General features: G+C 41.0%; 1 protein-coding gene and 1 long non-coding RNA gene across 2 annotated transcripts in view; both read right to left on the bottom strand.

The window, feature by feature from the left end:
• Positions 1-20,537, bottom strand: part of PAWR (pro-apoptotic WT1 regulator) — a 68,572-nt gene extending 48,035 nt beyond the window's left edge. Inside the window, exons 1-2 of the mRNA XM_086884218.1 lie at positions 20,378-20,537; positions 19,357-19,978 (exon numbers count right to left, since the gene is read on the bottom strand). Of these exons, the coding sequence (XP_086740344.1) occupies positions 19,357-19,824 (468 nt within the window). The 5' untranslated portion in view covers positions 19,825-19,978; positions 20,378-20,537. The remainder of the gene's footprint in view (positions 1-19,356; positions 19,979-20,377) is intronic.
• LOC147653605 (uncharacterized) lies at positions 473-8,229 on the bottom strand. The gene is made up of 2 exons (XR_015285497.1): positions 4,327-8,229; positions 473-4,043 (listed from the first exon to the last, which is right to left on the bottom strand). It is a non-coding gene; the product is annotated as an uncharacterized LOC147653605 (long non-coding RNA).
• Positions 20,538-23,235: the final 2,698 nt, after the last annotated feature.

Below are 23,235 nucleotides of genomic sequence, written 5' to 3'. Positions count from 1 at the left end.
CATTCATTTCAAGTATCCAAACCTACTGATTGAAACAAACCCCTTATTTCCCATTGTAATGGGCTAACAGCACACATTAGTAGCTCTGCCTGAAGTGAGATGGGCACACAAGAGGCACAGAGCCCAGTACTAACACCATCACAGCTGACAACTGACCATAACCCCAAGTCTAAAGCAGCTGGACCCTTGAGGATCTTCCCTGGCAGATAAATGCAGGTTCTACTGAAAGCAGGACAGGTCTGACCCAAACTGCAGCGGTCACAATTCTCGGTAAGAGATGCTGCTGTACACTTCCAGAGGAAAGATCTGAAAATTGCTGGTCGAGAAGTTTATCTGTGTGTGGAGCCAAGTGTTGGAAACGCTGAGGATTTATCTGACTCCACGGGCTTTGATACATAACTTATTTATAAACTCTTAAAAAAAACAGACCAGAATTGTAATTTTTTGTTTTTCTTTTTAATCAATCCAATGGTTTTGTTACACTTCTACAGTGCTTTGATTTGTGGTTTTCTGCATATGCTCACCCTCCAGTGAACAACACTTCTGGCAAAGCTACCCATGCTGAACTTTTAATTATTCAACAGCACAGACTAAACATTTACCTCTATTTGCCACAAAGCACATGCACTGCTACAGTCTATTCTTAAAGACAAAAATTTTAATAGAAGTATTTGTAAAGAATGCCTATTTTGAAACACAGCATTCAATTGCTTGGTGAAACCCTTTGGCAAGGATATTGTGCATTCCTAGGAGGATTTAAATTAGTTTGCCGCAGAACAAAACCTGGGTTGCAGAACAAAACCTGGGTTACGGATAGTAACTTGGATACAGTCACACACACACACAAAAGAGAACATTCTCACTCCTCCTGATCTTTTTCCTTGAAAAACCACAACCATCAACATGCAAAGTCCGTTTTAATAAGATAATGCGAGGGGGTTTTGGGGAAGCAAAAAAATACTGATTGCAGTACAGTTTCTACACCAAGTTAAACTTGTTTGTATTTCTCAAAACTACTATGGAATGTAACTTTGCAAAATCCTACAACACTTGGAGCTGCAACTTTTAAACTGACATTTGAAAAGACATTTAACATTAAAGAGTAGAACTGTACATCTCAATTTGAAATTCAACTCCTGATTTTTTTTAATATGATTTGAGACATGCTTGCTTAAAATAATTTCTTAGTTGGTCGCTCAAAATTCACTCTCCTGTTCAACTTATGAGTAGGGCATCAGAATAAAGACAGGCCTTAACATAAAAAAAGAAATTTAAACCAGTCTCATTAAAACAAGGCTTCTCAGCATTCAGTTCCCATCTTTTAGGGAATCTTCATATACATGATAATTACCTTCCTCAAAGGCTGAGGCTTAAATGTCATTTCTTTGTGTTGTAAATTCTAATTATTCATAGTAAATAAATTAGTGATACTCTTTTATTCCTTAAAGCAATGCAGAAGCTTGAAGTAATCGTACAACCGGCAAAAATTAGGAGTTCCAAAAAAGGGAAGTAAAACTTCATTCTTCACATTCCAGTAGATTTAAAAAGGGGTCCATTAACACTAACGGGGAAAGGGCCAGTGACCTAGAACTTTACTTATGGTCCAAAACTATTAATGAAGTCTGAAGAATAAGGAGTAATGGGTATTCAAAATCCCAACTCCTGTGATGTAGCAGGAGAATGAATAAGCTGTGCTCTAATTTACTCTGACATGCAGCACATCATGGCTGCAGAAGCAGTATGTTACAACAGACCATCTTTCAGGAGTCACATTCTTGGGAAACAGCCGATTCCCGAGGATTCTCACACAACCTTTAGTTTAAATAGCAAAATACCTTAGAAATAAATGACATATCTTACATATAAGTCATGAAGAAAGAAAGAGAGTTGAGGGGGGAAGAACATGCTATTTAGCCTTACTTGAGGCAAGAATAAAATCAAGTGGACTTTATGATCACTCTAACTTTATGATTATTATTATGCTTTATCCCATCTGTAAATTTTAGATTAAGGACACCACAGTTATTCACTACTGGAAGACAGAGACAATTTGAATGTGTTCCTTGAAAAATTCCCTTGAAAAACTGTCGAAAGAAAAGGCTTTTCAGCATCTCAATAGACAGCTCTTGTTCCCTGGAGCATTTTATAGACAAATAAAAGCATAATATAAACCAGTATTAAAATGACAAAATTATTTTGAGCTTTCCTCAGACTTGCTCAGATTTGGGCTCCACAACTAAATCAAGCACTTTATTCACAAACCAGCTGTTCCACACCATTCTGATAGCAAAGCAAGAAGAGAGTTTATTTTTGCATTGCCCATGAACAAGTTTAATAACAGCATGACTAAAGATTCAAATTAAAATCAAAGGAAGAAACTCATTTTCAACCTAGAAACTAAGAAGAACATCACCAAAATGTACATATCTGAGGATTCACATTGCCCATTAAGGGAAGCTTCAAAAACCCAATAAATTTCATTGGACATACAATTTAGAATTTGGCTTTCTGAATAGAAACCAAGGAAATAAAATACCATACTTGAAAAATATGCCAAGTTAAGCCAAGTTATTCAAAACAGTAGTATCATTCAGCTTTCAGAACCTTCCTGCAAAGAAAAACACCGTGCAAGGCACTCTATCACTAAACATGTCTTAAAAAGAACATATATTCTTCTTACAATAGCGAGGTAAGGACTTTCTTATGAGCACAAAGGCAGCACATAGTGCTTGCTTTTATAAAAAAACTATCAGATGATTAAGATATTGGGATCAATTTGAAAAATTATTACGTTTTTCTGTTAGTCAGAATAAACTTAAATTTTAAATAAATTTTTAAAAATAAACTTAATGCTGTTTTTCCATTGAAATTTAATCTATCTGTAACTGGTGAACAAATACATTTGTATGTGCATTCCATAATTCACCAAGATTATGAATCTTCTAGAAAGCTCTTGTAAGAAGTACTACAATTCTTTAAAATACCATCAAAATGAAAATACATATCTATCCAAATCAGCACTGAGTATTTTTATTACTAAAAATACTGCTGGTTCAACTAAAATGCTTCAGGTTAAAGAATGAGGAACAACCTAAAAAATATTTCCTACTTAGAATTACTGCATTAGGGGTATCATTTGTGGATTCAAATTTATTTCATTTTTTGAAAAAACAGTTGAATTAAGGTCCCTAGGTCCCTGAAACATTTGGAAAGAAAAGGATCTGAGAAAAATGTAAGCTTTTACTAGCTTCTGAAGAAGTTACCTTGAGAAATAGGTAACTCTTCCTTTGTTTCTTAGTCCTTAATAAAAAAGAAACAACACATACTCACTCTCTGATCTGTGTCTGATGACCAGTAACTAAGGAGAACCAACAAAAAGACACTTCTCTCAGTTATGCTGCAGCTCACTTACAATAGGAACTAAGAAAACCAACAAAAATTATAAGCAATGCTTTATACTCCATTTACTCTTATTTGAACATGATTTAAGTACCAAATCAGAGTAATTTCTGAAACTAGGAAATGAAGTAAACAGCAGGAAAAGAAGCTAGAGGGTTTTTAGAGCAAGAGCACATGAAGAAGAAGGGCTTGTTCAGCCTGCTACAGAGGAAGTCAAGGAGCCGTTTAATAGCAAGCTCGATCTGAAGGTTAGTTACAAAGATGATGGGAGCCAGGCTGTTCTCAGAAACAGCAGATGATAAAGCAAAGGGTACAAAATGCTCCAACTGGATACTAGGAACAGTATTTCAGTAAGAGAGCAGCAGCACAGCACTGGGTCAGGTTACTCAGAGACAGTTGGAGAAACATCCTTAAAGGCTTTCAAGCCTCAGTAAGACAAAGCCAAGGCTGACCAGATCCAGGGCTGCTCAAAGTACTGCTCTGAAACTTCCAAAGGCCTCCTCCAATCATTTCTACACACTTACAGAGCCAGCAAGGCTGCTTGATTTATTTTTCATGCTGTCACCCACTTCTCCCCAAAGTGGAAATCTTAGGGTCCACTTGGTTTTTATTTTTCTTACATTTGGGCAACAATGAGATCAATACTGCTTTTTTGAGATATTAGGCAAAGTGTTCTGTAATTCAAAGCTGTGTGTAAAGAAGCATTCAGGCACAAGTCCAAAGATGCATCTAAAAAAATGTGCAGAAGCAAACAATTTGGAAAAAAGAAGTCCACACAAACAAGTAATCAGATGCATTTGAAAAGTGTTCCTAAAATATCCAAAGGAAAATCTTTTAAAATCCCAAGCTTATGGTTTTGAAACAGCCAATTGATTCTCTATTATTCATTAGGGGAATGAAGAAAGATGGACTGCTTAAATTGCACACATTTTTCTGGATAGAAGTATACTTCTTCCTGTAACATTTGCTAAAGTTACCCATGCCCAAAAAGTGAGCTGCCCTATCCAAATGTACTTTTACTGCTTTCACTGTTCCAACTCTTACTCTACTGGCTACATAAACAGATATATAGTAAAGTCACAACTCACACCACACACTGTATGACAAAGATTTTATATATATTCATATAAAAATAATTATATATTATTTGGAACACAAACGCATTCCAAATGCATCAAATCCAATAAAGGTCAGCTTCCAATGGATTTGTGATCTGATAATTCACTGAAATCAAATCAAAATTGCCAAGATAAGAAATCTCTCCCTGCTGTGAATTATTTTCTGCTCCTTTCTCTTGGTGCATTCACTTACACTGCATTTCCTTCTGGAATTAGTTGGATCATCTCATTTTTTGGCCTTTTGTTATGGAATCTGTAGCTATAATAATTACAGTAATAGTAATAATAATTACTGAGAGCGGCAACTTTCTCAGATTTAAGGAAAAGAAGAAATCTCAAGAGGATTCCCCAACCTTCCCCCTTCAATATGAAAGGGCTATTTGATGAAAGCAAGTAAACTTACAATAAATAACTACAGTAAACAGTGGCTGTACTGACAAAGGCTATGCTGGAAATCAATAATTGAGCAAAATTAGAAACCAAAGACAAAAAATAATGAAATTTTCTAACCAGTTCATAGCAGTGTAAAATAAAATCAGTAAAGTTTGACTTGGAAGTTAAGGCTGCCTTCAAATTAAGCTCAAGTGAAAAAAGCACACCCTTGAGTATATTTTAATTTTATTCAGTTCTCAAAACAAACCACACTTGGTCCTCCTCCCATCACATCTGGAAGTGATGTACCCATTTCTGGTACTGTACTGTACCAGCAGATAGAGCACAGAGATTGCAGTGTATAAACTTCACACCTTTTCCTCTTGTTCTTTACTGTCAAGAGACAACAATCAAAGGAGTTTTTATGGGGACTAAACAGGCAGCTGCCAAATGTCTGAAATGGGTAAGCAGGAAAAACAATTCCTTCTGCCTTATTACAGGCCCATTTAAGTACCTTGCAGCAAAAGGCACTTAAAGCAAAAATTCACTTAGCTCTATGGTTCTCTTCCCAAATACTTTAAAACAGTTGAGTGGAAATCGTTCCCTCTTGTTATCTTTGGTACAGGTTTTGGCGCTGTCGAATCATGACACACAACAAGTAAACTGCTCCAACACAGTAGCAACACAACTGTATGGACTGAATTCCTGGCAAGTTCTTGGGAGTCCCGGGTCAGTTGATCACAACAGCAGATATCTACTTATATTTCAACAAGAACTGACTCAACCATCATCTTCAAGTTCAACACCCCCTAAAAATCAAGGGATTCAATCTAACTGTGTATAAAACACTCTGACTACTAGATTAAATATTTAGAGGACAGGATTATGTTCTGAACAATAAAAAGAGCCTTCTGGAGATAGATGGCTTTTTACAAATCCACCTTTCAAGGACAGCTCCATCCTTTGAAGAGGATTGGTCTTGAAAGTAAAAAGCACTCATCTATGAACTCATTTAAATTATAAGCAGCAAATGCATTTAAGCAGAAAATAAGCACATTCTTGCAAAGCTTCCCAATTAAAAAAAGAAAAAAGTACAAAAAACTAAACATCCATGATCACATTTCCACAGACTTTCAAGGGTGTTAAAACACTTGACAAATAGTAAGAACAAACAAAAAAATCATCCAAGCATCAGCAAATGCTAATTTTGTTCAAAACCATACCATTCCACAACCAGTAAAACTGTTTTTAAATTGAAAAGCAAAATACACACATCACACTTTTTCATCCCAGCACCACCAGTTCTGAGATCCCGTGTAACACATCATCTGCCCTGGGTGAAGTATATTTAAGTATCTGCAAATTACCCCCTCCCTCTTGCCACATTCCCTTCTTCCCCTCCTCACTTTTTCAACTAATACTTTGACATTACTGGCCTCACTAAACTCAATCCTGCAAATTCCTGACATTCATGTCTTCTTAATCTGAAACGTAACTTGAGGAGGTGGTTAACATTTGACCTTTGCTCTACCTCAGACATACCTGGAGACACAAAAAGAAGTCCAAGGCATGCAATGCGCATTCACAGCCTGAAAGGATGTTTTATTTTAAAGTCCTCAGCACAGAATCTTTAAAAAACACCAATCCATTAAAACTTCAAAAGATAATTTAATAAAAAATTTCCCCACAACCACAGACCTTTGCATAAACATTACAAACTTGTACCAAGAATAAAAACATGAAGAAATAAATAAGATTAGAAGTATAGATCCAAGAGTTATGGTGAAATCAAGAATTAAACAGCTACCACAACTAATGAAAACAGTCAGTCTCATTTAATTAAACTGGATACTAAACTAGAGAATGAACAACAATAAATCATATATTGATTACAGAAGTGGATGTGGTACATAACAGGCTATTAAAAAAGTTAGTCAGAAACAAATGACTAAGAAAAATGGAGGATAAGGCTACAAAACAAACCAGAAATAAAGTAGCCAGGTATTTCACAAAATAGATGATCAACATGTGCTCTAAATGAAGCCAAACAAACAAAGGCTCAAATACCTCTACCCCTTTCTTTTTTCACCTTTAAGATGAAGTTTTAAAACTGAACTCTAAAAGATTATTCTAGCTTTAATCCACCATCCTACTTTCCTTCATTATACACTCACACAACAGGACTTGTGAAGATTGTTACTATGCTTTAAATGGGCGCACTTTTAGTGAGGTTTTTCATTGTTGTACTTTGGGAAACAGATTTGCTACAAATTAAATACTCTCAGTGATCAATAAGAAATGTTGCATTGGTATAACACGTTTTTAACTTAAATGAACTTATCAGGCATATAGGCTTCACATCCTTTCACCTCTTAATTGCTGGAGTACACTACTGCCAGTATCTGGCAGTGCCAGAATTTTGAGGGAAGAAAGAAAAGAAAGCGTTGGAATACCAGGGATGAACATGATTGTTTCATGAGCCAGTGTCTCTTTGCTAGAATACAGTCCCCATTTTCTGTTATCTCTATCTGCTTCAGGCATTTTGTTTGTCATACAGTTAAGGCATGACCGAACATGCCATTCTGAGACTATTCTTGTTAAATAAAACCTGTGGCAACCACTGATAAAGGGAATGTCCTCTTACAGACATGATGTATGCCACCTAAAATTTTAGCCAAGTTGTTAAGTCAAGACTTAGTCAAGTTTTTAGAAGTAAAAAAGCGAGAAAATAAAGTGATTTCATTTGTTCTTAAGAAATTTTCATTTTCAGTTACAGTTGCACCTTTCAAATCACCTTGTATCAGTAGCTGCTAAAGCATGAAAACACTGACTAGAAAATTCATGATTTTCTCAACTGTAAAATATTTTAAGGAATGTATTTCCATAACTACAAAGCAAGTAAACAGCAAAACCTTTGTTTTCAAACAAGCTTTCTCTATATGTAAAATAAAAAAGGAGCAGGCAGAAGACATTATAGTCCTCTTTGGAAGGGCTGGAACATACTTTTCTTTCTCCCTTCTGACGCTCAAATCCTGCTGCTCTACTTTGTCATGTGCTCACCTCTTTTTTCCAATACAAGTTTTGTCTATCCCATACTCATTTTGGCAGTGTTGTGGAAAATGAAGAGAGAATCCAGCCATACAGTCACTGCAGATTTACAACTTATGCAACCCTGCCTGGTTTTTCCCAGTATTCTTCAAAAAAGTTTATCTCAGTCCCCAGATTATGAAGAAATGCAAAAGGTTTTATAAATACCACCCCGTATGCAAGCACTGGATATGAAATGCATTCAACAGACCAAATAATTAAAACAAAATTAAGATGAAAACAAACCAGTCTGTTTAGTGGCCTGCTTTTTATTTATCATGATCATCAATTATCCCCAGACACACCAACAAAATTGTCTCTTCTAAACTGTATCTGTAGTTAACTATCTTTCCTTATCATCTATTTTTTTGAATATCAGGACATTTGTCATCTTTGGGGAAGTTCTGTAACATATTACAGGATAGACACATCTTGAATTTATCCTTCAGTTTAGCCTTTTTTTGTTATTTACTGTGACTTCAGTAAATCTACTAATTGCTCCTCACTTACTGCCTCAGGCTAAAAAAACCCAAGCATATTTAAAGAAAGATTATTACAGGTGTATTTTAAAGGGACAGAAACCATTCCATTCTGCAAAAGTGGTACAAAAGCTGTTCTTTTTAATATTGCTCCTTCCAAACTGAGATCTGATAGACCTCAAGCATATGCACCATTGAACAATCTGCACTGATTTAAAAACAACTGTACTTATACAAGGTAGTGGCAAGCCCACCAAGCACTCTTAGAAGTGGGAAGCAACACTGACATCCAAAGGTCTGAGAGTCAGCTTGAACATCACTGTATCCCATCTGCACATCAACATTTTGCATTATTTCCAGATGGAGTCAGGTAAGGTCAGCATGATTTATTAACCATAAGTTAAGCAGTGCACGAGCACCATTCAGGTCCTTCCACATTGATCCAAGGACAATCTCACTACAGAACAGCTATTCTCAACCTCAATTAATAAACTGCAGCACCTAAATACAGAGCTGTAGGGATGCTTACACTCATCACAATGGAATAGATATTAACTGATAACTTGTACAATGTAGGTAATCCAGGCTTCAGATCTCATTTTCCGGTCTCTGCTCAGGCCAGCAGTAAGTGATGAAAGCTTTAGAACATAAAAACATGCAAACAACCTCCAGATCATTCTAAATAAATAGACCACAATATTCCCATTTCCAAATTCTTGGTTTGATTCTGAAATATTCTTGTATCTCATAAAAAATGTAATATGCTATGAGAAGTGTATTTTTTGTATTGAGCTGCTTAGCAACACCTGCATTCAAATAGCCTCTGGGTAACTTTGACAAAAACTGATTTGACATCTGACAAGCTCCATTTTTTAAAAAATGAAATGGGATATATTAAAACACCTATTTATGTTTTAGACTAAAGAAGATTGTCAGATAAGGAGATGCTCCTCAGTTTCTGCCTCAGGCTAAAAATAGCTCCTGTATTTTGCTGTAGAATTCACCTGCCTGAGGTGCAGTATTTCACACAAGGTAATTACAATGCACATCATCTTCAAGAGAATACAAGGTAGCTCTATGTGCACTCACTGTACAAGTTTTGTTAATTTTTGTCTTATTTCTATTTTCACAAAATTACCTTTAGTGTTTCTATGTCTTTCTAGCCATTAAGAAGTACTACAGACTTTGTCCTTTTTCAATTCTATTAGTAATGGATCAAATGAGTAGAGAAATAGGCTGAATGGGAAAGCCTTTGACAGATGTGTTAGGACCAACAAAATTCTGTTATGCTATTCAGGAGTGTCTGAATGCAGGTACCTAAATACTTGGTTGTCAAGTGCAGGTCCCTAATTTAATTGATAAGAATGCTCAAAGTGCCCAATTCCAATATACTTAATTGGAATGCTTTATCAGAGTACTTAACACACCAAATATATGCTTCTTAAACATTCAGTTGCAGAATTCCAAATCTGAAAACTACCACATTTTTGAGATTACTACAGTCTTTACTACCTTCGTGAAAGAAACGTGATCATTTTCTAGCTCAAACATCTTGAAAAACAAATGACAATATTAGTTAATGACAAATCATTGACTAATAATTTAACTTCCAAACACATTTTTTACCTCTTCCCAGCATAATACAGCATAAATTAATGCAATTTAAAATGTGAAAAAAAATAACGTGGACCATCTCAATTTTTCTAAAATAATAAAACCAAAGGACTGCTCTGTCAAATGGCTCTACATTCAGTTTTTAAATCTTTCAGCATTTCTAAGCATTTTGCAGACATTTTTAGCTTTTGTCTAATTGAAATGACAATGTCATACAATCGTCCTTTGAAGTACCACATTACAGACCCACACACAAAATCTTTCATCTTGGAGTTTGTGCATTAATTTAAGGAGAACTTTTTACAAAAGGACCTCAGATCTTTTACAGGAAGGAAAAAATGGTAACCTTAAGTATGGCTGTCTCAAAGACAGAGGTTAAACAATTCATTTAGCACAGGTCAAAACTATAATTTTCTACAGGACCAAGTACTTCCATGCTCCACTTCAATTTCCACATTTCAGAATACCTAGATCTTTACTCAAAACACATCTTACTCAAAACTGCTCCTCAGAAGGAAACAAACGACGAACAAAGATAAGGTTTTGACTTTGTGTTCTAGAGGCACCTGTAGCAGCTACCAGCTTCAGGAAAAAATCATTAAAAAGTAACTGTGAAAAGATAATAGTTACTAAACCAGTACAAAGAACAGAGCAGTCATGTATGGAATCTTTGCTGGGTTCTACATTGTGAAGAATGCGTATTATACAAGACAAAATGAGGAGAGTTGATCAGTTAACAGAAGTATGAGTAAGGTACTGCTAAGTACTGTTTTCTGACCAGAGATCAATATGACTTTTCATATCAGGCTTGCTGAAAATATGAAGTCATGGTCCTATTTCAGATTGGATGTAGTCTATAAAAGTTAGTAAGCCTCATCACCATGAATAAAAACTACACACACTCCATCTCAATCTCTGAGTAACAGTCTGGGACACAGACTACAAGCACAACTGCTGCCAAACTTCAAACAACTAAGGTTAATAAGGCACTGGCAGAGTTCTGGTTGGGAAAAGCACTGCTTAATTGATAAATATTAATAATAACTCCTAGTTCAACCTGTAAAGACAAAGTGTATGGAAGAAATTGAAATTATACTTTGTATCACTGATTACTCTGTTCATTGCATCTTGGAAGAAGTACTCAGATTAAATTTGTTCTAAGAGCAGACTAAGAGTTCCTAGAGCTCTTTTGAAATAGCTAATAAGGAATCTTGTTATACCACCTATTTCTGCCAGCTAAAGACTGTCTTGATTGTTGCTCTTCCAGAACACCAAAACCATCTTTTTTCCAACTGTCCTAGGCAGACACCAAGTATAGACCTAAGCTTTTTGCAGCAGTGCACAGCAGGAGACAATGGATGTAAACCTGAAGGACAGACTGAAAGAAAGGAAAACACTTTCATCTCAAGGACAGTCATGTCCTGGTAGCATTGCCCAAAAGAGCTGACAAGACTTCATCCTTGGAGATTTTCAAGGTCTGACTGGATGCAACAAAGATGAATTAAAGATACCCTGAGGTTCCTTTCAACATTAATTACACTTAGATTCAATACCTACACAAAGAAAATGCCTAGCACTGCCCTGGACTACACTTCCACAAGTCTCTCATCTACTAAAAAAACTTCTGACTTAAGAGATTCACTTACTTAGGTTTCAGATCAAGAAAATCAATGAAATGTTGCTTAAAACACTGTATGAAACCCATACCTAGCACCATTTTTTGTTTGGATGGTTGGTTTTTTGGGGTTGATTTGTTTTGGCTTTTTGTGTTTTTGTTTGAAGGTAAGTACCTGTTGAGAGTTAAGATAGGTAAAAATTGCAGATGGCATGGTATTACTTTTGTTTCTCTGAGGTTTTGGGAAATTTTTTTTGTTAATTTATTTTTTTAAGCTTACCTTAAGTCAGGATGACGTTCTTTTGTTTTGTATCAAAACCAGCTCCATCTAAGATGATGTGATTATTACATGGTTGTTACTTGTGGTTATTACAGAGTTGAATGGAGAGACCTAAGAGACCTAAATGTTCCATTCTGTTCTTCATAGCAACATGCAAGCAGATCAAATACAGTAAAATCCTGAAATAAAACATCAGGGTTGTGGTTTTTATTTTCATTTCCCATGACCTTGTGTAGCACAGAAAATAAGTCATCCACTTAATCTTTAATACATAACTCCATCTTGGAGGGAAAAAAAGTTGCAGAGCAAACCACACATGAGTTTACATATATGTAATGAATGTCAGCTAGATATAGTTTTAAGAACTCAGCACAAATTTGTATGGAACTAATCAACAGTGGCTCTTCCGACTTTCCCTTGGACCAGGATCCCCAGCTCCTTTTCCACAGGGCTGCTCTCCAGTGTTACATGCCCCAGTCTGTCTGTACATCCAAGGCTGTCCCACCCCATGTGCAGAATCCAGCTCTTGTAATTTTCAAACTTCATAGGGTTGGTGATTGCCCAGCCCCTATATCTGTCAATGTCCTTCTGCCTTCATGGCAATCAACAGCTCCTCCTAACTCAGTGCCATCAGCAAACTGACTTAGCATTCCTTCAAGCCCCGTGTCCAAGTCATTTAGGAAGATGCTGAAGAGCACAGGGCCAAGGACAGAGCCCTGCAGAGCCTCACTAGTGACAGGTCACCAGCCTAACCCACATAACCCTTTGCTCACAGCTGCTCACCCACCGTGTGACATGTTTATCCAGCTGTGTGCTGGACATTTTGTCCAGAGGATCCTGTGACAGACATCATGGAAAGCTTTACCAAAATCCAAAAAGATCACAACTGGCATCCACTGATCAACTGGGGAGTCGCCTTGTCAAAAAAGGAAATTAAGTTTGGCAAGCAGGACTTGTCCCTCATGAACCTGTGCTGTGATCAATGACTGCATTGTCCTTCAGGTGTTTCTCAGTAACTCCCAACATAATCATCTCCATAATTTTACCAGGAACTGAAGTGAGACTGAGAGACCTGTGGTTATCAGGGGCATCTTTCTGGTCCTTCTGGAAAACTGGGTCATTTGTCAAGTTCCAGTTGATTTGGACCTTTTCAGATTCTTCTTGATTCTCTTGATGCCTTGGATGAACTCCATCAGGTCTGATAGATTTTGAGAGATTCAGCTGAAGAAGGAAATCCTGTACAAGATTGGGGTTCACTGGGAGTTTACCATTCTCACAGTCATGGTTCTCCAGGTCAGAGTACTGGGACTCCAAGAAGCCACCACCAGTGTCAAAGACTGAAGAAACTATTAAATGTCTCTGCTCTGTCTACATTCCAGTTTGTGGGGTGACCATCCTCATCATATATATTATTTCTGCACTGACTTTTGCTATTAACATATTTTAAATAGCCCTTTTTACTGTCTCCCACAGTTCTGGCCAGCTTTAATTCTGACTGAGATTTAGCTACACAAATTTTCTCCTCACAGAGGTGAAACAGCATCTTTATGATCCTCCCATATCGATGAACATCGCTTTCACTGGACATACACTTTCGTTTTTGCCTTAGCTGCAGAAGATCCCTGCTCAGACAAGTCAGCCTTTTGTCTCACATGCTTGACTTCCAACATTTCCAAATTACCTGCTCCTGTACGCTTAGAACGTGGTACTTAAGTACCAGCACTGATAGACCACAGCACGTCCAAAAACACCTTTTCAAGGGACCTTACTCACCAGCAGTTCTCTGAGCAGCCTGAAGTCTGCTCTCCTCATGTCCATTTTAAACTTCACAGTCACTATGGTCAAGACAGCCACCAGTCACTCCACTCCACTCACAAGCTCTCTCTGAGGAAGGTAACAAATAAAGAAGGGCACCTTTCCTAGTCAACTCCCTTAGCATCTATCTCAAGATGTTACCATCCAGGTACTCTAAAAATCTTCTGAACCTGTTTGTACCAGCTGTGTGGTGCTCCCAGTTAACATCCGGCAATCTGAGGTCCCCCTATAAGAACAAGGGTGGCTGATTTATAGATATCCTTTAGCTCCTAAAGGATAATTCATCAGTGCTGTCCTGGCTGGGCTGCCTACAGAAGACTTCCACAATGAAGTTTGTCCCTTAAGCCTTAGTAGCTCTAACTGTGCCACTGCTGATTCCAAGCTCCATACATTCCAGCCCCTCTATTACCTACATCACCTTCCCTGCCTATCTCTCCTGAGGAGCCTGTAATTGTCCATTGTAACACAGCAGTCACAGGACTCATCCCACCAAGTTTCACTTGTGGCCCTGATGTCACATCTCTGGGACTACAAAAGCTCCTCTTGCTGTGTGCATCGGTGTAGGAACATTTCAAGTGCAGTTCATTGTAGCCAGCACCTCCTGGGGACGACTGAAGGACTTCATGAGCATGCAGCCCATCAAATTTTGCCATGCAGTTCCATTGCATATCACAGGCAAACCTGGTTTTCCCCCAGGCTTGCCAGTGATAAGCAACAGGATGGGCACACCAGGCTTGGGAGGTACACACACAGTGATTTAGAAGCTGGATTCTGGGATTGAAAGTTTTCCAGACTTTTAAGTTTATTAAAAAGTTAGTTGTGATTGATTTTTTGGCCAAATAACTTCCAGTACCTAGCTATGTCAGGATATTAAAGCATACTCTTAAACAAAATAAAGCTTAAAAAAAAATAAAGATGAGCTTACCATATGCTAAAAGAAGATGGAAAGAAGAAAAGATGCCTTTTGAACAGGTATTGTCAAGAGACTTGGTAAAATCAGAGTTCACAAAGGTATTAACAGCAAAACAAACTGGACACAAACAACCTCAATACAATTCTTTTATGGAACCTGAAAATGCTCGTATTCACCCTGCCACATCTGAAGGAAGAACTATAAATGGAATCCTAGTAAGAGGTGTTCACTAGACAAAGCCATCAGGAGAATGGTCTAACCTATCATGAATGGTTGTCCAGGTCAAATAAATGTATTTCAGACTTCCATTATAACACTACTACATCTGCATGAATGGTACGGGTATTGTGCAGGGTTTTTTTCTAGTACTTTGAACAACCACTTATTCAGGCTCTTTTTTCCCCCAACACGTACAAAAAGAAACAAGTTGTTTTACAATACAACAGATGTTAGACAATGGAAAGACACTACCTCATTAATCTCAAGATATAACATGAAGGTACTTTAATCCTCAGGTATGGAATCACTAAGAAAGATAATGCTGAAGGCAAACTTCTAATCAAAAGAGCTCAACAGCTAGTACAGGATTCCACTCCTCTCTCTAGTTTCCAGCCATTCAGAGAAGGATTTCAATTCCTTTACAACACACAGAGTAATTGCCATGCCTGACACATGTAGCACTTAGTCTCCTCAGCTGAGCACACTGGACTTCTCTAGTAGCAGGAACTCTTTGCCACAGAAAGCACCCCCTGCTCTGCCTACTCCCAAGGCTGTTGTTCAGTAGGACACTACCAAGCACCACGTACGCAGTGCCTTCTGAACACACAGGCAGACTCCTGACAGGAAGCCATCAGTGAGGCTGCAAGAAGTTATATCCTCACTGCTGTTCATAAGACAAGAGATGAGCACAGACTGGCTGAACATCTTTTGCAGAGTCCATATTTGAATCACTTCCACCTTTCACTCCAGTATTTCCCACAAACAGATCAGGAGACTGTTGTGTTTCGGGTCTGGCAGCCTCAGGTACAAAATACACAGAGCAGTGTTCCTTACACCTTGTAAAATCATTCATCACCCTGTTATTAACAAAAGAACACTTCCCAACTTAGATGACTTCCATCTGGTTAAGTAAAAATGTAAACTTTATCTATACTGCACGCATTACATAAAACCCAGCTAGATAACTGTCCTTCCTAAATGAGCCAAGATTTTGAATACATATATACACCTTTTTAAAAAAAGTAACCACAAAAATACTTGTTATTCTCCTTTCTGGAGTTGAGAAAAAAAAACAACAACAACAAAAAAAACCAACAAACCTCACACAGCTATACCTGCATAATCCTCAAATGTGAAGTTACAGGAACTAAAGCTGAAGTTTCACCAGTGCAGTTTGATCTGATTGGAGGCAGACATAATTATTATAACCATACAAAACTTAAGTCTCACCCTATATATGGATCCTCACAAAGCACTGTGAGTGAATAATGGGAACTCTGTGTTTCTTAAATAGGCAGTAGCACAACTGTGTATGAGAAAAAAGCTGCAAGTGAACTCAACACCTGCATCAAGTGAGCTCCTGCAAACAGAGAAACACATTCTAAGCATAACTAAAAATGGTTATAAAATCTAATATTTAAGAAAGGAAACAAACATAGTAATGATAATTACATATAATTCAGTTACCTTTTACAACCTGAAGAATTGTTATGAATCAACAAAACCCAAATCCCATAGCACTTACTATTTAGAACAAATCCAGCTCTCAAGAAACTACTTCACATTTGCTGAAAAGAAAAACATTGTGTTTCCAAAGCCATTTTCAAAAGTCACCATTACTCAGATAAGCACTAGTGCTGAGAAGGTAAAAACCAGCCTTTACTTTTATCAAGGTGGTCTCAAAATACAAAGCATTGTCAACTGCCAACCTGTCACCGTCTGTTTTCACAGCTTCCACTGTAGTTTCTACCCTCTATCGACGTTTATACAAAATACACTGAAGAGACAAAACTCTTAAAGAACTGGCCCTATTACCTCCCCATTGAACAGGAGAGAAATTAATCCTTAATGAGTAATCTTCTAACATTTTTCATGCCCGTTTCAAGATAACTGAGACAACACAAACTCTTCGTATTCTGCCACCTTTCCTATTAATAAATTCTCCAGCTGCATTGCAAATGAAATTAAATCCTAATTCTTTGGGGCAAAATCTATTTTTGTATTCAATTTTGGGCAGAAAAGCTTTTAGGCACTTTGTATCTTCTTGGAGTGCATTTTTTTCAACCTATTCCTTTTTCATTTCATTTCAACCAGGTACCTATTTCAATTTCAGAGGATCTTACTGGTCTCCACCACAGTGGCACGATAATCATCAGAGGGAGATATTCAGCATAAAATGCCTACTTTGTAGACAAAAATTACAAAAATTATTTTCTTGAAAAGCAAGACAATGAAACACCCAGGAAAGCTCTAAAATAACATCTCCTGAGAAATAATTTTTAAACATACACCATGAAGAGCTGTAAGTGGTAAAACTCCGCGTGTACTACTACCAAGTCACTACGTACTGCACAGTAAAGCTATGTCCAGCACCTGGTGAGAAAGACAGCAAGAAACTGGAGAACTGGAGTGTACTCCAACAAGCCATCATCTACATCACAGCCTTCTTTTGTCTGAGAACTTCAGCTGACCAGGTTGAATCAATACTTTAAAACATTTTCTCATGCCTCTCTGTAGTTGTATGAAAGACATGACAAGTAAACAGTCTGCAAAGCATTAACCAGTAAGTAGGTACTCACATTTGACATTGGAGACTGTTTTTGAAGCTGTTCACGATACCAGGAATGGTCTAGTGTTCCCTAGCTAAACAATCCTTAGGAATGCATGCAGCAATGAATAAAAACATTTAAGAAAGGTTAAATACTGAAAAGAGATAGCTCTGCATAAGTATATGCTGGTAAAAAAATGCAACACTTACTAGTAGCAAGCTTCCCCAATGACACCTTGTACAACTGTTACCTACAGTTATTAAAATTTGACCCTAAAAATGTGATGAAATGCTTAATTGCTAGTTATAGAAGCAATCAGCATAAAGGTACAAGCAGTTTCCAAGAAGCACCAACACGTGGTGACACTCAGCAAAGTTTAGGCCCTCAAAAGCTTAGAGAGCAGGTGAGAACTTGTTTCTCAATGCCTAAATATGTTGCCCCTAATAAACAAAGATACCCTTAAAAATGCAGCAAATTCAAGCACAGGATTCTAATGGCTGCTGAGCAAGGAATGTGTTTTCCTGGAAAGCAAGACTTATTTTGAGTAATACTTTAACAAAACAAACAGAAACCCCAACCACCACCAAACTAGCAAACCCCAAACCACACCACCCAAAAACTACCACAGGAACAGTAGTTCAAAAAACTAGTTCAAAGAACTAGGACATTAGCCTCAAAGAGCAAAAAGAAACCCACCGCTCAAAACCAAGCAACCAAAGAGAGTACAACTAGGGAGAGGGTACACAACAGAGACCCCTAAAACATCATGTCATACAACCCCTGCTGCAATGTGCAAAACCATTACTGGCTGGGCTAGGAGGTCAATTAGAGAAGTAAAGATGCAGCATTTTAAGGTTCCTATAAAAGGCACAAAAGGCAGGTAATTAAGGGGGAAGTCCATGTAAAACAAACAAGGTGCAGTCTATGAGGCTTGCACATTCTGAAAAAAAAACCCTAAAAAGAACTCACTTGTATTCACCACTTTACAAAACAGTGATACTGAAGACCTATGCCAAAACCCTTTACCTCAAACTAAAGAGTTTGCAAGTAATTGTTCTCAAAACCCACAGTTATAAAGATTTCTATTCTTCCTGAAACTCATTTCTCAGCCTTCGAAGACCACCTCACATGAAAGGAAGTGTGTGCTGTGAAACTGCCTAGGATGTCAGAAGTAAGGGTTAGTAACTTCAGGTGTGAAGAACACAATTTAACCTTCCCCTGCTGCTTCAGAAACAAAGATCTTCAATTGTCTCGAGTTACTTTGATAATCAATAATATTAACCAAAAGAAATACAAGTTTTTTTTCAACAAAAATATGGTGATCACCAATACTAGTGCAAAACTGTAGACAGAAATCCAACTCTGTTCAAGGTTTCCTGTGGCCTTTCTTCTTAACTGCAAAACAAGCTAAAAGCTTAGTTATCATTCTTCTGAATTCCTCTAGGAGTATTACAAATCAATGCCAGATTTTTATACTAGTAGCAAACCACAGAGGACAGTTGTGTTGGCTGATAAAAATATCTTCCTCTGCCTCAAAAAAATGCTCTGTAAACCACTACATTTTTTCCAGTGCAGGAAATTCTTCTGTGTTCCACACTGAATAATATTTACACCTGAACATCTATTCCAAGCCGATAAATCAATTTTCTCTCATTACTACTGTTTTGACCATATTGTAACAGGCATGTGTCTCAGCTCCAAAAGCTTCGAGCTTACTCTCTGTCGACAAGAAGCTACTTTAAAAAAAAAAAAAAAAAGAAAAGGAAAACGCCACAAGTTATGACAGGTCTAACTTATTTAGGATAAATGACACCTCATCTGTCGGTCGCTTGGGATGCCGCCCTGCCGCGACCCCACAGCGCGGGGAGAGCGCTTCGCCCCCCCGTCCCCGCTCACCTCGGCGGCCGGGATGTTCACCACACCTGTCGACCTCCTCTTCTCCCTCAGCTTCCTCTTCTCGATCTGCCCCTTGCCCTTCCTGGAGCTGGGGCCCGAGCTCTTTCCCTTGGCGGCCAGCTTCTCCTCGCCCTCGGGGGAGCCCGGTGCGGCGGCGGGCTCGGCCCCGCGGCTCCCGGCCGGCGGCGGCTCCTTGGCGGGGGCGCCGCGGCCCAGGCTGGCGCTGGCGAGGCCGAGGCAGTTCAGCGCCCCGCCGGCGGGGGGCACAGCGCGCTCGGGGGGCAGGCTGGTGCTGCTGTTGTTCAGCTCGGCCGAGGGGCCGCCCCCCGCAGGACGGGGCTCCCCCCCGCCCGGAGCGCCCGGGGCCGGCGGTGCCTGCTTCGCCCGCATCTTCTCCCGCTTGGCTTTCCATTCCTCCAGAAAGTCCGTGGTGCTGCCCCCGGCGCTGCGGTAGCCGCCGGTCGCCATGTTCCCGGCGGGCTGGACGGCGAGAGCGCCCCACCAGCCCCGCTGCCGCCGCCCGCCCCGAGGCGGCTCTGCTGCCGCCCGGAGAGGAGAGGTCCCGGCGGGTCGGGCGGGAGAGACGGGGGCGGGGAGAGAGGCTCGGAGAAGCACAAACACCCTGGAGAGAAACAAAGGGGGGGGTGGACGTGAGCCGACCCGCCGCGCTGCCCATCCCCGTCCCGCCGCCCCGCGAACTCCCCGGGAAGCCCCCGGCCCCAGGGGACGGGTCTCCATCACCGCCCGCCCTCGCACGCTCGGCTCCCACGGCTCGGACCGCGCCGCCCGGCCCCGGCACGGCGCCCCTCGCTCCCCGGGGCTCCCCTCAGCCGCCCGGCGGCACCCGCCTCCTCCTCCTCCGCCCGCTGCGGCCACGACGGCCGCGCAGCGCCGTCCCTCGCCCCGGGCCATCGGGTGCCATCCCCCCGAAGCCGGTGCCATCCCCCCGCCACCAGCTCGCCTGCCCGGGGAGCCGCGTTCCCGCTCGCAGCAGGGCGGGGCGAGCGCGGCCGGCGCTCACCTCCCGCCCGGCGGGGCCGCGGCTCGGGCGCTGCACAGCGCCGGCGGCACCAGGTGAGCGGCACCGCCTCCCGCCGTCCCGGAAGGAGAGCCGCGGCCCCGAGCCTCCCCCAGCTCCCTCCCCTTTCCCCATCGCGGCGCGGACACAGCCGAAGCCAGGGCGGAAACTGCCGAGATAGCCTCGACAATGGGGCGAGGGCGGGGAGGCCCCGCCCGGCCCGGTGCGGGCCGCGACCCCACCGACAGTGCCCCGGCACCTGCCCCGGGCAGCGCCGGCGCGGGAGCGGACACGGACCGCGGCGCTGCCGAGCAGCGGCGGCGAGGGCTGGAGAGGGCGAGGGGCGCCGCGGCAGCAGCGGAGTGGGGATGAGCGGGCCGGGACGCCGCCGGCCCCGGCCGCGCTCCGCTTCCCCGGCGGCTTTAACGAAAGGCGGGCGGGGGCTGTCGGAGCCCCGCCAGGAAGGGCCGGAGAAGGCGGTCTGGTGTCACTCCCCTCCGCGGGGGCTTCGCCAAACCCGCCCGCACCTGCCGCGAAGCCTCGGCTGAAGGGCCCGGAGGTGCGGCCGCTTCCCGCGGGGCAGGTGCCGGGCGCGGCCCCGGGCGGAGCGGCGCTGCCCCCGGGACGAGCCGAGCCGAGCCGAGCCGAGCCGAGCAGCCCGTGCGGAGCCCGGCGCTGGCAGCCCCCGCTCCGCTGGCAGCACGGACGGCAGAGCCGGCTCGGGCTCGGAGCGCGGTGCCGCCGCTGCGCTGTGCAGCGGGGTCGGGGCACGGTGGGAAAGAGCCCGAGGTCAGTGACTCCCGCAGCAGAATGACTTCCTCTGGGCCGCCCCGGTGCTGGGCAGGCTGCTGCTAGCCTGGTGGAAGTCACTCCCGCGGGCGGAAGGTTGGGAAAGATCCTGTGTTTGCCTGACGAAGCCAGGATTCAAGGGGTTTCCGCCAGTCACGCTGCAAAGACTTGACAGATGTCTCGTTTATAAATAATAACAGCCGTCGGTGGGGAAACCTGACTGGGTTAAATGTTAGGGAAAACGAAAATGCAAGGACCGTGGTGGGAGCACGTGCTGTCTGTTGAACAGCTTGTGTAGGTGATAAGATGGGTAAATCTGCACGCAAAACTGAAGCTTCTTTTGGTTTGCCTGAATTCACTGTGGCTTAGTAGCGCCCTGAAAACTGATCGTGGTACTTTTGAAAATCACGGCTTTCAACAGATTTGTGGTTGGCTTAATCCTGCTTTGTAAGTGGTATGCTGGGGAAAGGAGTGCATCGGTGCCACCCTCCCACCTGGCTCAGGACAAGATACAGGCTTATATCCGTCAGAGGAAATCCATATAGCCTGGCTTAACTGAGAGCACACGATCACCTTTCCATCACCTCTTCTCCCTTTTTCAGACTCTTTTCAGTCCTAAATTTGTCCACCTAGTTAATAAAATTCAGTATATATTCAGAATATAAACTTTGCAAGGGTTTTTGGTTTCTTTTTACAGAAAAAAAACCAAAAAACAAAACAAAAAAGGTGATCGGAAAAAAAAAAAAAAACCTAGCAAAATGGAGCTCCAAATATCTGCTGCTAGGCTCTGTGCACAATGTAAATAACAGGATTAGTTCATGTAGCCACTTGTGCCTTAAGTAAGTCTCACTCCGTTCTCTTTCACAGCAGTGGACACAATCCCACCCTGCCAACCTTCTCTGCCCTTCTGGTGATCATTCATTTACTTGGACTTTTCACTGAACTCATATCTGATTTCTTCTCTGGTTTGGATTTAGGGGTGTTTTTGGTATGGTGGTTGGTATTGATTCGTATATGTGGAATTTAAGGTGCAGTTTCATCACTGCAGACAAAAACTCTTGTCTTTCAGGCCAAAGGAAAATCCCCAAACAAAACCAGCTATTTCAGTGTTGGTTTGGAAAGCTGTAAATAGGCAGAAAAATAGATGGTAAAAACATAGGTCTGCACTAACACTACTCTTTACTACTCAGCAGTACAAAATTAGTAAAGTTGGTCCTAACAAAAGTTTTGAGTAAGCACTCTCCTGAAGAAAAAAGTCTTACCTGCACTCTTATCTGTAGAGCTTTTAAATTAGACAAGTACTCAATAGTATTTCTAGAAAATATAATCTAGAAAAAGGATTTCTCATATGAGTTATTGTCTTTCCTCTCAGGAAAAATTTTTCCATTTATACAATGAAGAGCTTTTCTTGAGAGAATCATGTAACTGTGACAATAACAGTGTTTCACCCCCATAATTACACAGCTTGAGCAGCACAGCTGGCCAAATATTAGCAAAAGAGTCGTATTAGAAAGTTGTTACTTACAGCATGTTGTGTACCTTGGGAAATGTAACAATGTGTTTTAGTTCTTAGGACACCCTTGGTTCTGTTACCCCAGGTCATGCCAGCTGTCTCCTGAGCCCTCTCTCTGTGGCAATCTGTAGAAGCTAGCAAGGATTAGATGTTCCTGCACTGCTTCAGGTCCCTTGTGCCCACTTTTCTTATGTGTAGGAGCTGACATGTCCAGGCTTTAGCTGCATCTCCACTGCTGTTGAATTTTTATCTCTTTACTATAAAAAACATTGTGAGCTTATTTTTGGGTGTTTTGTTATGTTTTGTTTTGGTTTTTGTTTGTTGTTGTTGGTTTTGGTTTTTTGGTTTGTTTTTTTTGTTTTTTGGGTGTTTTTTTGTGCCAAAAAGGTTTGTTTGCCCTGTAGTCTGTTATAAATTAACAGAAGTTATGTTGTGGTGAGTGAGGTTGGGCTTAAGTGCCCAATACAAAAATGCTGACTGTCAGATGTTTGCATCTCAATAAGGTTGTCTGTGCTGGAGAGCTTTCAGGGATAAAGTCCCAAATAGTTTAAGTATCACA

Source organism: Cyanistes caeruleus, chromosome 4 (genome assembly GCF_971803275.1).
Source record: "Cyanistes caeruleus chromosome 4, bCyaCae1.hap1.1, whole genome shotgun sequence".
Taxonomy (NCBI): Eukaryota; Metazoa; Chordata; class Aves; order Passeriformes; family Paridae; genus Cyanistes; species Cyanistes caeruleus.
This window is presented reverse-complemented; position numbering and strand designations above follow the sequence as displayed.